At 43.3% G+C, this 13,174-nt stretch overlaps 1 protein-coding gene across 1 annotated transcript in view; it reads left to right on the forward strand.

Moving 5' to 3' along the window:
• Positions 1 to 1,313: 1,313 nt before the first annotated feature.
• Positions 1,314 to 13,174, forward strand: part of CAPN13 (calpain 13) — a 56,710-nt gene continuing 44,849 nt past the window's right edge. The window contains exons 1-2 of the mRNA XM_071548063.1: positions 1,314 to 1,395; positions 5,944 to 6,192. Of these exons, the coding sequence (XP_071404164.1) occupies positions 5,956 to 6,192 (237 nt within the window). The 5' untranslated portion in view covers positions 1,314 to 1,395; positions 5,944 to 5,955. The remainder of the gene's footprint in view (positions 1,396 to 5,943; positions 6,193 to 13,174) is intronic.

Raw genomic sequence — 13,174 nt, forward strand, 5'->3', positions numbered from 1 at the left:
TGACTTTTAAGTTAGGTGATGTTGCTCATGTCCTCATTTGGGTGAGTATGTCCAAGGGTGGACATGGTCCAGGCTCTCTGGGCATCTGTGCCTGGGCTGAACCACCCTGAAGAATTCTGTTCTCTGCAACACCATGTAATTTTCCTTGCTGCTCCTTGTGCCTGTTGCCTCTGCCCATCTTGCTGTGCATCTTCAAGAAGAGTGTGGTTCTATCCTTTCTGTAACTGCCTTTTGAATAGTGGAAGAGTGCAATTAGGTCTCCCTCCTGACTGAGTGGACAAACTCTCTGTCTTTTCTCTCACAGTGTACTCCAGCCCCCTGACTATCCTGGTGGGTTTCTACTGGACTTGCTGCACTTTCAGTGCCCTTCTTACATTGGGCAGCCCAAAACTGGATACAGTGCTGCAGACACCATCTCAAAAGTACTGCGCAAAGAGGAAGGATTCCCTGCCTCGACCCTCTGCCTATGCTGCAGCTTGTGCAGCCCAGGATGCTGTTGGTTTGCTTTATTGCAAGGGCATGTGTCTGTCTCTTGTTCAGCTTGCTGCTCACCAGGACACCAGGGGTCTTTTCTTCAAACACACATTAACAAGCTATAGGAATATGCTTAGGATTGCTGCCAGGGAATGTGTCCCTGAGAATGTGCTGCACACATTCCCATGAATTTTGGCCTCTTTAGGCTATCTCAGTTTAGTCTCCTGATAATGAATATTCCCCTATTTTTGCTAGATACTCTTTAATTCTTTGGCTTTGGGCTTTAGGATAATGGAGGCCAATCCCCTTGTAAATATGTGGACAACCCCTACTTCCTCAGGCAGTACTGGAGGAAATGAACTGCTCAAGTAAGTGAACTGATGTGGAATTTCAGTAAGAGCCCAGTATAAATGCTAACAGTAATCGGCCTAAAAATACCTGCTGCTTTTACTGCTGCAGAAAGAACGACACACACCTCTGATAACTTGTGCTGAGTCCTTCCAGGCTGTGCCTGGATCTGGGATGATTTGCCGCATTTCCTGGCAGACTAAGAAGGAAAACGGATAATGTGAAGAGTGGGAGGTACAAATAAACCTATTTTTTTATAAGAATAACTGCAACTGAAGCCACAATTAGCCACAGGAAGAAGCCAACAAACATAACTCAATAGATAATTTATTGTGCATGACTAATAGACGTGTGTGTGTTTATACATATGTATATCTATACACTGAATGATATCTGCATGAAACTATTACACCCAAGCCAGATTGATTGCTTTTGGTCTTGAACTTGACTTCAACTTGGTTATGTTTGCTTAAGGTGTGGCAGAAGGTACACTATAAAGGAGAACAGGGATTGTGCCAGCCTGGCTGTTTCTCCATTGGTGCTGGTTGGAGACTTACACAGGAGGCATTGCAGGTAAAACATCCCTTTGCTGTTTTATTTAGAACAAGATGAAGCAAGTGAAATATAAGTAATATAAGTAATAGGGCTGGAAAAGCACCACAGACACATTGAGAGGAATTTGCCTTGGAGAGACAGAATAAATTAGAGTGCCTGTCCTTAATGTTACCTGGAGGGAAAGAAAAGACAAATTTGCCATCCTAGAAAGAGCCTCACAGTAAAACGGTAAGTTGTCAGAAGTAATTGGATCAAGTGGGAGTAGAGATTCTAAGATGAGGAGGACTCTATAGTTACTGTAGGCTGCTGTTAAATGAGGTAGAAAAAAGGTATCTGGAACTGTCCTATGCTATGTATGCAAAACAAGGAGAAAATTGACTTAATAAACAGCCAGAAGGGAATACTTCACAGACTGTTTGGAGCAGAAGGTCGTGCAAGATGCCACTGGGAAAGTAATCTCCTGGAGGACTGCCAGAGTGCCTGGCTTTGGTTTTGATTTTCTGTGGTACTCAAGGCTTTCACACATGGTATATACAAGGAGCCGTTGTCCATCTGGGGTTTGGGACGCCCACATTCTGGTCCTTGCTCTGCCTCTTCAGCTTGTTGACACTGCAGGAAGCTGCTGAAAAGCAGCACTCTTCTTTTTTTTTTTTTTTTTAAATTTTAACGCAAGGAGAGCTAATAAACTCACACTTTCCTTCATTATAAGATAATTCTGGAACTGAGTTCCTGAAGTTTTTACAATGCTTCAATTATGTGAATGACAGGATCTTAGAGGAAAGAATACTTGTGTTACTGTAACATATATTGAGTATTGCAGGGAGATGAAACATAGCTTAATAAGTTTAGAGTGTTTGAGAGGAAACAGGGAGAAGGGCTGCTGGTTTATTGGCTTTTCTGGTATTCTTTGTAGGGTTTGAGAAAATTCAGTTGCTCTTTCTCAAGTACAGAAACTCAGCTAAGTTAACATAAAATGGAAATGTTTTGATAAAATCAGTGGGGAGAACGTTTGGCTATGAAGTAGACGTATTTTCGAATTGCTTATTTCTACTTTCTACACAGTGCAAAATATCAGAAGCCATTGAAGGAAATTATGTCTGTACTCTGACATAAATCTTTATTCAAAGTGTAATTAGCTGTCAGCATTTGTCACCATTATAGCAGTGGCTTGACATCTTTCATGAATGAGTGCTGGAGAGAGACAGGACACACCCTTCACCTCTGCCTTTTAAGTTGTTCAATGAAGGGAATGGTCTGCTTGTTGTTCCCCCATTAATTTCTGCAGAAGTTACCAAACCTTTTTGCTCTACTAGCCTCAAGACTCCTCTTTTCTTTCTGTCCCTTCCAGCTGTCACACCTGATCTCTTTATCCTTCTTTCTGTAGCTTTTCCAATGCTTACCTTCCCACCCTCCTTCTTTGGTGCTTGTCCCTTTCTCTGGGACAGACAGCAAGAAGGATCTCTCTCTGCTGAGAAGGAAGAGGAACCAAAAAAGAGCAGAAGGTACAAAGTCGGGCGTGATTCCCTTCTCTATTTCAGATAAGTAAATCTGTTGAAGGAAATCCCAAGAGTAAGTGTTTGTTTAACCCCTTCTGAATAATGATTTCCTTGCTTAGTTGAGAGGCAGTCTCTTGTTTTAATTCAGAGTTTGACAGGATGTCTGAACAAGCTTTTGTGAGTGTTTGAAATCCCTCCCTCTCTCCTCACATCTTGTGGCAAGGAACAGTCCAAGGGTGATGCCTCCAATACTATTATAACTGTCCTGTGAAAGTGTTTCTGACTCATGAGTTCAGCAATAGCAAGAAGCTCCCCAGCCAAGCAGGCAAATATTCTCCTTTAACAGCTGTCATGATCTTTGCCGATGCTGATGGACCCATGTGAGCCAAGCAGGAGAGCTGTGGCCAGGGTTCAGGATACTGCTCCAAAAGACGTGTTGGTCAGAGCATGTTGGTGCAGGCAGGACAGTGTTAGCCAGGAGTGCCTGATCCCATGGACTGCCTGCACAGGGGCATGGATGGAACACATGTACCTAGGCAGGTGTGCCTCTGGCACAATGCTGATGAAGATATTCCTGCAAGGGAAAAGTAGTTAAGCATTATTTTCTTCAGTCTGGTTGCTAATTTAATTCCGATATGTTAAACAACATAATTAAACACACACACGCACATGCTAAAAACTCTTGTTCCCTGTCAGAAGAGAGGGAATGCGTGTCAGACCCAGCCTTCAAGCTCTGTTAATTTTAATTTGGGTTTTGGAATTAGTAATCAGTTTTGCTGGAACACTGTTGCAAGGAATAGATTTTAGCATGCATGGGGCCTGGGCACAGTTTCAAATGAGTATTTGTTAAGAAGAAGCCATTCCCTTGTCATGTTATGGTACATTACATGAGATTTATTTCCATTGTATTAAAAAATGCAAGCCCAAGGGGAGTGTTCTCACTTCTTGTTGGCCGAGGGTGGTTTCTGAATTCCATCCGATGTTTTTGTAGGGCTTTTAATTAAAACAATGAGATGGAAAACTACTTATTTGTTTAGGCTGTTGTGACAATGCCAGAAGGTTAAGTGACTTGAAGTACCAAGAAAGGTGATGAGACTAAGTGTGTAGGGCCTGGAGAGGGGGGTCTGTATCACACCTTCGTTGTGGCTCAGCAGTGTTCTTCACGTGTGTGAATAATTCACAACACAAATCGGAGGTTTTGCTCTTACTGGAGACATCTGGTCTCTTTGTGCCACAGCAGGATCTACAGGCAAGTTTGTTTGATAGGAAAGAGCTCATTCATCTATTATATTTGGGGATGGGGGGGGCGAAAGCTATAGCATCAGGTTACTCGAAAGTGAAACTAAGTGACTTCGGGCTAACAACAATTAGCACAGCTGAGTTAATTAACTGTAGGAGCGGCTTGCCCAGGGCATGTGGTGGATTTTTCAACAGTAATTTGTGAGAAGGTATATCTTAAGTGGAAGCCACGGGCTGGGGACAGGGATCCCTGGATCAAGTGCAGTGGCATCCATTATGCAAGATGCCAGAACAAGTCTAATAAAGTCTGCTAATAAAGGACTTTACCAGGGTCTTCTCTTTTGATAAAAAGGCAAAAGGGGAATTATAGCTCAGGATAGTTCATGTTTTGGTTTTGTGAGGGCAAGTATGAATGAAGAGTGAAAACTGGCGTGAATCCAGTCATATTTTCATCCAGCAACATATAATTTTGTGAGACAAAAGGAGCTGAAGAACCCAGGAGGCAAGGCAGTCTGTACAGCCCTACTTCTCTGAAACCTGAAACCCACAACAGAACTTTTCAGCTGAAGAAAGATCTCCGGGAAATGGTGCACCAGTGTACATCTCTCTGTACATCCACGTGGCTCTGGGGAGCACAGCTGAGGGTTTGTACTCTGGATGAACAGAACAAATTACTCTTTTTAAGCTCCGGTATAACTGGCCCCTTCAAATTTGCAAGTTCTGTGCTTTCTTGAGCCCTTCTCACTGCCTTGTCCTAAAAACCCTCCCATTCCACAGTCCAGTGTCTCCATTGGAGATGCACTACCTTCCTTTGGTACAAAAGTAGATATTTGATGACAGGAGCTCAGCTTTTTGTGACTGTAAGGGGGCCAGAGTCCTCAAAAGATTTTGGCTCCTTCATCCATACCTACCTGTGCCAGCAGGTATAATAGCAGGTCTGTTCAGTCTAGGGTTTCACTGCATGTGTGAAATACTCCTTTTCTTTAGACACACTAACAAAGAGGGGTTGGGCCATGCTCCAAACTGGAATTCCTGTAGATGCCATGCAATGACTGCCCAGTTTAAATACAAATTTACAATTCAAGTCTATTTCAACGCTGGCTTCCGAATGAACTACTGAGTCCAAAAACTCCAGACCCTGGTGCACACTCATGTGAGTGTGTAGTGTAGGTGGGATCTGGATCAGGATTTTGCATCTTGTTCCCATCTCCAATGCTGTAGTTGTGGGGAGTCTGGTGAAATGTCTGTGGAGGCTGGTAGGCAGCAACCCAATATTATGCCCAAAAGTCTTTGGACCAGATCCAGGAAAGGAATGTCTCTGTCGTCTTTACGTTTCAGAAAGTGACCATCATTTGATGGCTCACATATGGAAATTAAATAAAGTAAATAACTGGAAAATTCCCTGAGCACAGCTGGGATACATGGCCAGAAGAGTCTTGGGTACCTCTGATCATCTTCTCTGCTCGTATTCCCGTTCCTCTGTGTCTGCAGCTCCTGCTCCATCCCTTGTGCTCACTTAGGTAGCAGATGTATCTCAATGCTCACATAGTGGCTCACTAACAGCTTTGCTCTCTGTCCTCAGGGAAGACTCAAAATTGAATTTGTAGCAGTGACAGCACTGGTTTACAATAAACCAGTTGGGATTTGATGACTCCTCTTTCCTCATGCATTTCCATCTAATAAGGATTTTGTCACTGTGGCTGCACCCAGCTTTGCAAGCTGCTGCTCCACAGTCCTCTTGGCAGGAGTGGTAGGTGTTTTACTTTCCCACAACTCCTGATGTACTGCTTGGATTGTAAAACTAATGGCAGTCCATGTCTCTTCTTCACAGGAAAGGGCCACAATGCTAGACCCCAACTCCACTCTGTTGCCAGAGCAGGGCTGGCAAACCACAGGAGCAACAGGAAGCCTCCAGAATCTGAAGAAATTTAATAGCCAAGACTTCCATAACCTACGAGCCTGGTGTCTGAGCCAAGGACTGCTCTTTGAGGATGCCACCTTCCCGGCTCACATCAGCTCCATTGGTCCCAACCTACTCCCAGAGGATAAGCTGCGACGAATACAATGGAAGAGGCCAACTGTGAGTTCTGTGAGCTGGGGTATTTCATAGCACTAATGGCCACTGGTTAAAGGCCTTTGTCTTGGGGAAGGAGATCTGTGTTAAGCAGGAAAGCAGACTTTAAGGGGAACACTGGAAGCACAACACTGCAAGGAAGGGTCTGTCCTGTGGGATGTGTGGAGGGAAGATAACCTCTGCAACGTTAATGATTTCACTAGGTACATTTTTGGGGGAAGTTTCTTTCTACCTGTTAACCTGACTAAAACTAGTGTTCCCACTTTGATCTGCTTCTAGAGGACTTCATGCAAACCTGAAAAGCTGTCAAATTCTATAAAAGATTTCTGATTTCTGTAATCCAAGCAACTGACTCAGCAATACCTATGTTAAAGTAACTGGGGCAAGGCACGAGATGAAGTACGTTTGTGTGACGATTCCCAGTTGCAATTTCATAAGCAGTTATCATCTGGCATATGGATGTTTAAAATGGGAGGTGGAATCACATGCTCAGCTCTTTTATCCGAGGACCTAATTCAGGAAATCTTTCCATGGTCAGACTACTCTGTATAGCACTGCTGTGTACCATTTGCTACTGGCACAGCTACTGGATTAGCCACGTGCTGTCCTTTTTCTGGGTTTTGCTGAGCACACCATTAGTGCTTGGGGACTTTGATTTCCCTGGACGGGGACAAACCAGCTCATCTCCCTGGAGGCAGTGCCTCATGGCGTAGAGACAGTCACTGTAAGACTGTAAAGACAGGACAAGGCAACTGGAAAAGATTTATTTGGATGGTAGATATATTAGGGCAATGAGAGTGTGCTGGAGCTTGGCAGTGTGGTGGCCTTGGTGCTGCAGCAGCAGAGGCTGCAGCTGGCATGGATGTTGAAACCCATGGGTCCCAGAAAGGAAACAATCTAGCCAAAAGAGCTTACAGAGCTGCTAAATGTGGATGTCCAAATGGAAAGGCAAGAAGTGCCAGCCCTGGTGTCAAAGGAGTGTGATGTGGTGAAGTATCAGATGGAGAAGAAGCTGCAGCCTGGACACCAGCAGGGCTGTGACTGCAGTGTTGTGATGGTAGGGATGGGGCCTGAGGCTTGAATATCTCCCTACCTACTGCTGCAGCAGGGCCTGGAGATGTCAGAGAAATTGTGTGGGCAGGAATATAGGCACTTCCAGTCTGGGTCGATGCCTTATCACATGACATGGTAGTTGTGGAGGTGCTGGGTGCAGATGTCTCGGTGTCCTCTGTGGAGGTGCTATGGAGGGATCATTCTCTTCTGCAGAAGCTGCTTCTACCACAGGCTGAAGGTCTGGGCAGCATTCCTTCAAATCTGGGCCCAGTGGCAGTGCAGCTGGTACTGTGTTTTTTGCACCAGCACTCTGCTTACAGGTTCATAGCAGGTGGGAAATAATCTCTCCTGAAACAGGGGTTGTAGTAGGAAAGTAGGAAAGTAAAAAATGCCAAGGAGAGGAGTTAGTTGCCACTATTTCCAGTCTGAGAAAGACAAAGATACAATAACTAAGCATTAGTCTCAAAAAAGACAAACATGGATATTAGAAGGGACTCTCAGGGGCATTTTAAAGATGAATAAACTGGAATAAAATGTTATGATACAGTTCTGTTAAGTAGTAACACTCTGGTGCTTTTGCCATTTGGGAACAGTAGAGAAGTGTAGGATTTCAAAAGCATACAAAGTGGCTTAGAAACCACTAATTTTTGAAGCACTACACTGTGGGATGAACATCTATCCTCCTCTAATATCCTGGTAGTTACTTCATGTGCAAAGGGACTGATGTACCATGTCACAAGCAGAATCTGCTGCTGGTAGTGCTTGAAGTTTGTCAGGTGAGGCAGGTATTGGAGAATTCCTTTCTATTTTGCTGAATCCATGAATACTAATCTTATGAATAAAAACTTTTCTGGAACTGGTTTAAAAAATTTGCATATGTCCTCTCCATCCTAGCACTTCCCTTTTGAAGATTTTTTTTTCAGCAATCACTATGCGATTTTCAGCATCACCACACCAAACTCTTTGAGACCAATTGCTTCCAACAATTTTCCAGAGGGTTTTTTTTTCAAGAAGGAGAGGGATTAAAAGTCATTGGCTTTGCCAGAGCTCTCCTTCAGAAAATTAAACCGTATGCTCATGGCTCAGGGTTCATGATGGGAACACTGAAAAGCCTTTTGTTCTTTTATAGAGGCTAAGGCAGCATCACCAGTTTCTTTTCTATTATATGCTCAAGGGACAAAAGTTGAGACTGCCAACTCAAGTGGCTCATCTGGAACAGAAACACAGGGTATCAGTGCTGAAGGAGGTTCCATTTTAATATTCTTTCTCAGTTTGACCAAAATTTTCCCCAGTAGCTGTTTTTCACCCTGCCAGGCTTTGTTCCGCTAGATAAGATGCAAGATAAAGGGTAATGGCATCAGCTGCCTGGGGAGACCAACTAGAACATCTCAAGCATCACCACAACACTTCTGCTGTGACATCAAAGTGCAGCCTCAATTTCTTGACAGAATGGAGCAAGGGCAGAAAAAGTTGCCAAACAGCAGTGGTTTCTTGTCATTCAGAGAGCTGCAGATGTTTCAAGTGAAGGGTCAGGAAGTAAATAAAACTGTGTTTGCGTTTTTTAAGTACTGTAAGGCCTGTGCTGTGTCCAGTTGCCTCTGGGAGCTGGTCCCCCAGGAACAAGAGGGAAGGCTTCAGTGTCAGGAGTAGCAATGCCCCATACCTGAAGTTGTACAGTTGGGCACATTTCATCCATGCAGAACTGTTCATAAACTCCTTGTTCTTAGGTCACTGCAATACTAACTGTAAGGATGCATGATCCCAGGTGTTTAAGCCACCTAAACTATTTAGTAAAGAGATATCTAAAATTTTCCCAAGACTGTTTCCTACCTGAATACATCTCCCAGTGAGTAAGTGTAGTTGTATCCTGCCGACAGAGCATGGCCAATTTAACCTGTGTCTATGTTTTTCTCAGCCTCCACCACTAGCTCCATCTGACATTAAAAAAATTTGTCTGGAAATGAACCTTTGACTGACATCTTGGTCCTAATAATCTCTTAGCCTCCATTCACTGAGTCGTGCAATGTCTGGTTATTTAAGTGGTAGATAGCAATTATAACTGCTGTTTTTGTTCCAGATCCAACTGAGCAGTGATCAACATGCTGCTTCTATTTCACCTTGTATATTGTCAAGAGAATTGCCAATTATGCTCAGAGTTTGGAGTCTTCATATCTGGGGCTAATGTAGAAAGGAGAGAGAAAACAGTTTGGTTTCAGACAGTAATAGTCAGCAGTGACAGTCAGGAACAACTTATTTTGACTTGTAAACTGATCTCATTTAATAGGGAGTCCCTGAAGAGGGGGGAGGGTGGATCAGGAGCACCAAGACAACATTCCAAATGTCACTTTTCCTAATTCTGGGATAGTTGCAGTTTTCCATCCGATGGGGACTGCTCCAGGCTGTGTTTTCATCCCCAAACCCTCAGTCTATGCTCATGGAAACAGTTGCAACTTGTAAAAGAGATTTTGCATGTAGTACTTCATGTATTACTAGAGGTGTGGCTGAACCTACCAAATACATCAGGACCTGTGCGATTAACTGGTCTTTTTACTCATGCACAATTTTGAGCAATGGAAGAGAAGTTCTATTCTAGACTGAATAAAGTATTTCTGTTAGCTGGACTTTTCTAAAGATCAGTCAAAGGAAAATTCTCTGTGAAGAATTATGTCAGATTTAAAAAACTGAGATGCTCCATTTAAAATGTTCAGAACAATTCTTTTTCATTGTTAGCTGCTTTTCCTCCACACAAGAAATTGAGTGGAACAGAGGAAGTAATGAAATGATTTGCTGTTGTGGAATATGCATTTTTAATCAATTACTGTTTAGGCTAAAGATTTCACTCTGTTCTGATCATAAGGCATGATACTATAGAGATGCAAAAAGAAACTGAATTAGGATGATCCAGACAATGTGAATTATGATGATGCTAAATGTGGAATGCTTTACTTTTGCTAACATTGGTTATATTTTCAACATGGTATGTGTGAGAGGAGAGATTGCCATCTATGCAGTGGTGCCTCAGCCCTGCACCGGGGATAGCCCACCCTTGTGCTCAATGTGACACCCATTATAAACATTAAGGACAGTCTTTGGTCTTCAGTGCTTATGCTTTAAAGAAGAGGCTAAATTGGGCACAGGGTGAAGTTTCTGAAGATTCTTCTGAAGGATCTTCAAGGTCACAGACTACTGCTTCTGCACTGTTCACCCTGGGTCTCTTGGAGACCCTATAGCTCCACTATGGAGTGAGGGGTTGCTGGGCAAGAGCTGACATAAGAGGGTCCATCCTCTGATTAACAAAAACTGTGATATGTGTGGGGAGTCAGAAGAGAGGGAAAAAGTGCAAGGTGGCCAGTGGAGGTTGGAGGATCAGCATGAGAGAAATCCCTGAGTGCTTATTGTGATTCTACACAGCTTTTAGTGATTATTTTCATATTGGCATTTATTTTATTTCCCAGAAATTTCTAAGAATTAGCATCAGCATTAAGGAATTTCAAACACAGCAAATGAATAAACCCAAACAGATCCTCTAAAATAATAATTTTGAAGTTAGAATCTTTCTAGACAGATAAGCTGAGCTGGATTTCCTACTACATCAGCCTTGGTCTGTCAGTAGCTGGAGGGGAGAAAAACCAGATTTTATTCAGTCAAGAATTTAGACAACAGTTTGAAGTTAACCTAAAAACTTATCTCTAATAGAACAGAGGGAAAATGAAGAAAAAAACCTTAAAAAAAAAAGGAAAAATAAATTTGGATTCCCACATGAGTTGCTTTAATAAGAAAAGTTACAGGAAATGGGGAAATGTGTGCCAGTGAGGGATAATGCTGTCCTGAGCTACCTTCAGGTCTGTCACCTTGGAGCCACTTTCTGGCATGAGCCAAAGCTGCTCACCAGCTGTATTGTGGTGGAGTTCACAGCTTCAGACTTTCCCAGGGGCCACAAGACCCTTGGATCCTATTCAGTATTTCTCCGTGATGAAAATCAAATTCACCTTATTTTGGAGTGTGCATATGCAATCAGTGTAATTGAACAGAGCAGCATCTCCAGGCTGCCATTGTCTCAGTTCTTGCCTACTCAGCTGATTGCATCTAACCTCAACTTGAAAGTTCATATTTTGGGGCCAAGAAAGCTGCAGTGCATCACCATTTATTACATCTATCTGCACAGGATTTAGATGAAAAGGGTTTATTTGCATTCTATCTCCTGGCTCCATTGATCTTTGGGAAGGGCTGACTGTGAGGGGGAATTTGTGCATACCAGGTTGATGGGAAAGAAGCGCTGCTATGATGGTCTGCCGACTCACATACATCCTTGTTTCTCAGGCTGCAGAATCACGTGTCAGGATTATATTGCTTTGGTGGTCAAAGGATAGTTGGTAACATCATGGCACTTTGAAAAGTTCAGCTTCTACTGTATGGTCCAAGTGGGAGATTTCAAGACCTTAAAGGAAACTGCCTCCCACAGGCTCTGGAGACACAAAGCTACCTCCCTTGTTTACTTCCTTTGTATTTGCTTCCTTTGTTTGCAATTACTGTTTTTTTAGCACCGAGCCACGCAAAGCAAACAGGTTTCAGGTAAAATCCTAGCTGGTTTCTGTTTTTATCTGTTTGTTGTCACCAGTCTAACAGGACTTTGCTTTTACATTTATGGCTCCCCACCTCTGTGGAGTCTGAGGACCTCATTCTTCCATTGCAAGGGAGAACTGGTGCAAAGAAGGGTTTTTAAGCAACCAAGGCATTTGTGTTGAAATCAGACTATTAAGAATTGAGCTAGTCTGCTGTAAAGCCGGGAATTGAGTTCTGTCAGTGCGAGCAAACCCCTTGAGAGTAGTCTAGTTTTCCTATTAGTTTTGGCTTGCTCAGTTATCCTTTCCCTCTCAAAGCTGTCAGAGACAAGTCGTTGCAAGTCAGATCTTTGGTATGAGCCAGCACATCTTACAGAATCATAGAATTGTGTAGGGTGAAAAAGACTTTTAAGATCATCGAGTCCAACCATTAACACAGCACTGCCAAACCACCAGTAAACCATGTCCCTAAATGCCACATCTACATGTCTTTTAAATACTTAGAGGGATACTGACTCCACCACATTATGGGCAGCCCATTCCAGTGCTTTGCAATGCTATCAGTGAAGAGATTTTTCCTAATATCCCATATAAACCTGTCCTGATGCAACTTGAGGCCTTTTCCTGTTGTCCTGTCCCTTGTTACCTGGCAGAAGAGACCAACACCCACCTGGCTACAACTCCTTTCAGATAGATGTAGAGTGTGATAAGAAACACACCACCCCCACCACCCCCCCCACTCCCAATAGCCTCCTTTTCTCCAGGCTAAACAACTGTAGCTCCCTCAGCCTCTTCTCATGAGATTTGTGTTCCAGATCCTTCACCAACTTTGTTCTTTTTTCTGCCCTCCCTTGTTACTTCAACTGTCTTATTTCTGTGGAGGTTTCCTGTGGTTATGGGATGTATGACAGTGGTGTGCCTAACTCCTCCTTTCATCCCAGGGAACTGTAGTAACGTGTCTGCTTCTTAGTCCAGAAGAACACTATTAGAGGCACAGCAGTGATGCTGAATTAACATTTGTCCATCTGAGAACAATTTGGTTTTCAATCAATAGCAGCATTTTTATTTGTCATAACTGGTGTAGGGGTAAATAGCTCTTTTCCAGAAGATGTTGCTACCAAGGAGGCAGGGTTTTTTTGATAAGAAAGCTTTCCTACCTGGAATGAGACATCTTTCCCAGAAACAGTTTTGGGATGTTTCTCTGCGTGCATTCCACAGAAGGTTACTCCCAGTGCATAAGAGAGATAATGCTCACAGATGTGCTGCAAGGCCTTAGCAGTCACTGGGGGAGCTGAGGGTAGGGAAGTGATAATAAAGCCTGAGGAATGAGCAAAAGCCTTGCCTTTTGCTCTGAGGCTGGTGCTGCCCCTACA

This window comes from Pithys albifrons, chromosome 2 (assembly GCF_047495875.1).
Source record: "Pithys albifrons albifrons isolate INPA30051 chromosome 2, PitAlb_v1, whole genome shotgun sequence".
Classification (NCBI taxonomy): Eukaryota; Metazoa; Chordata; class Aves; order Passeriformes; family Thamnophilidae; genus Pithys; species Pithys albifrons.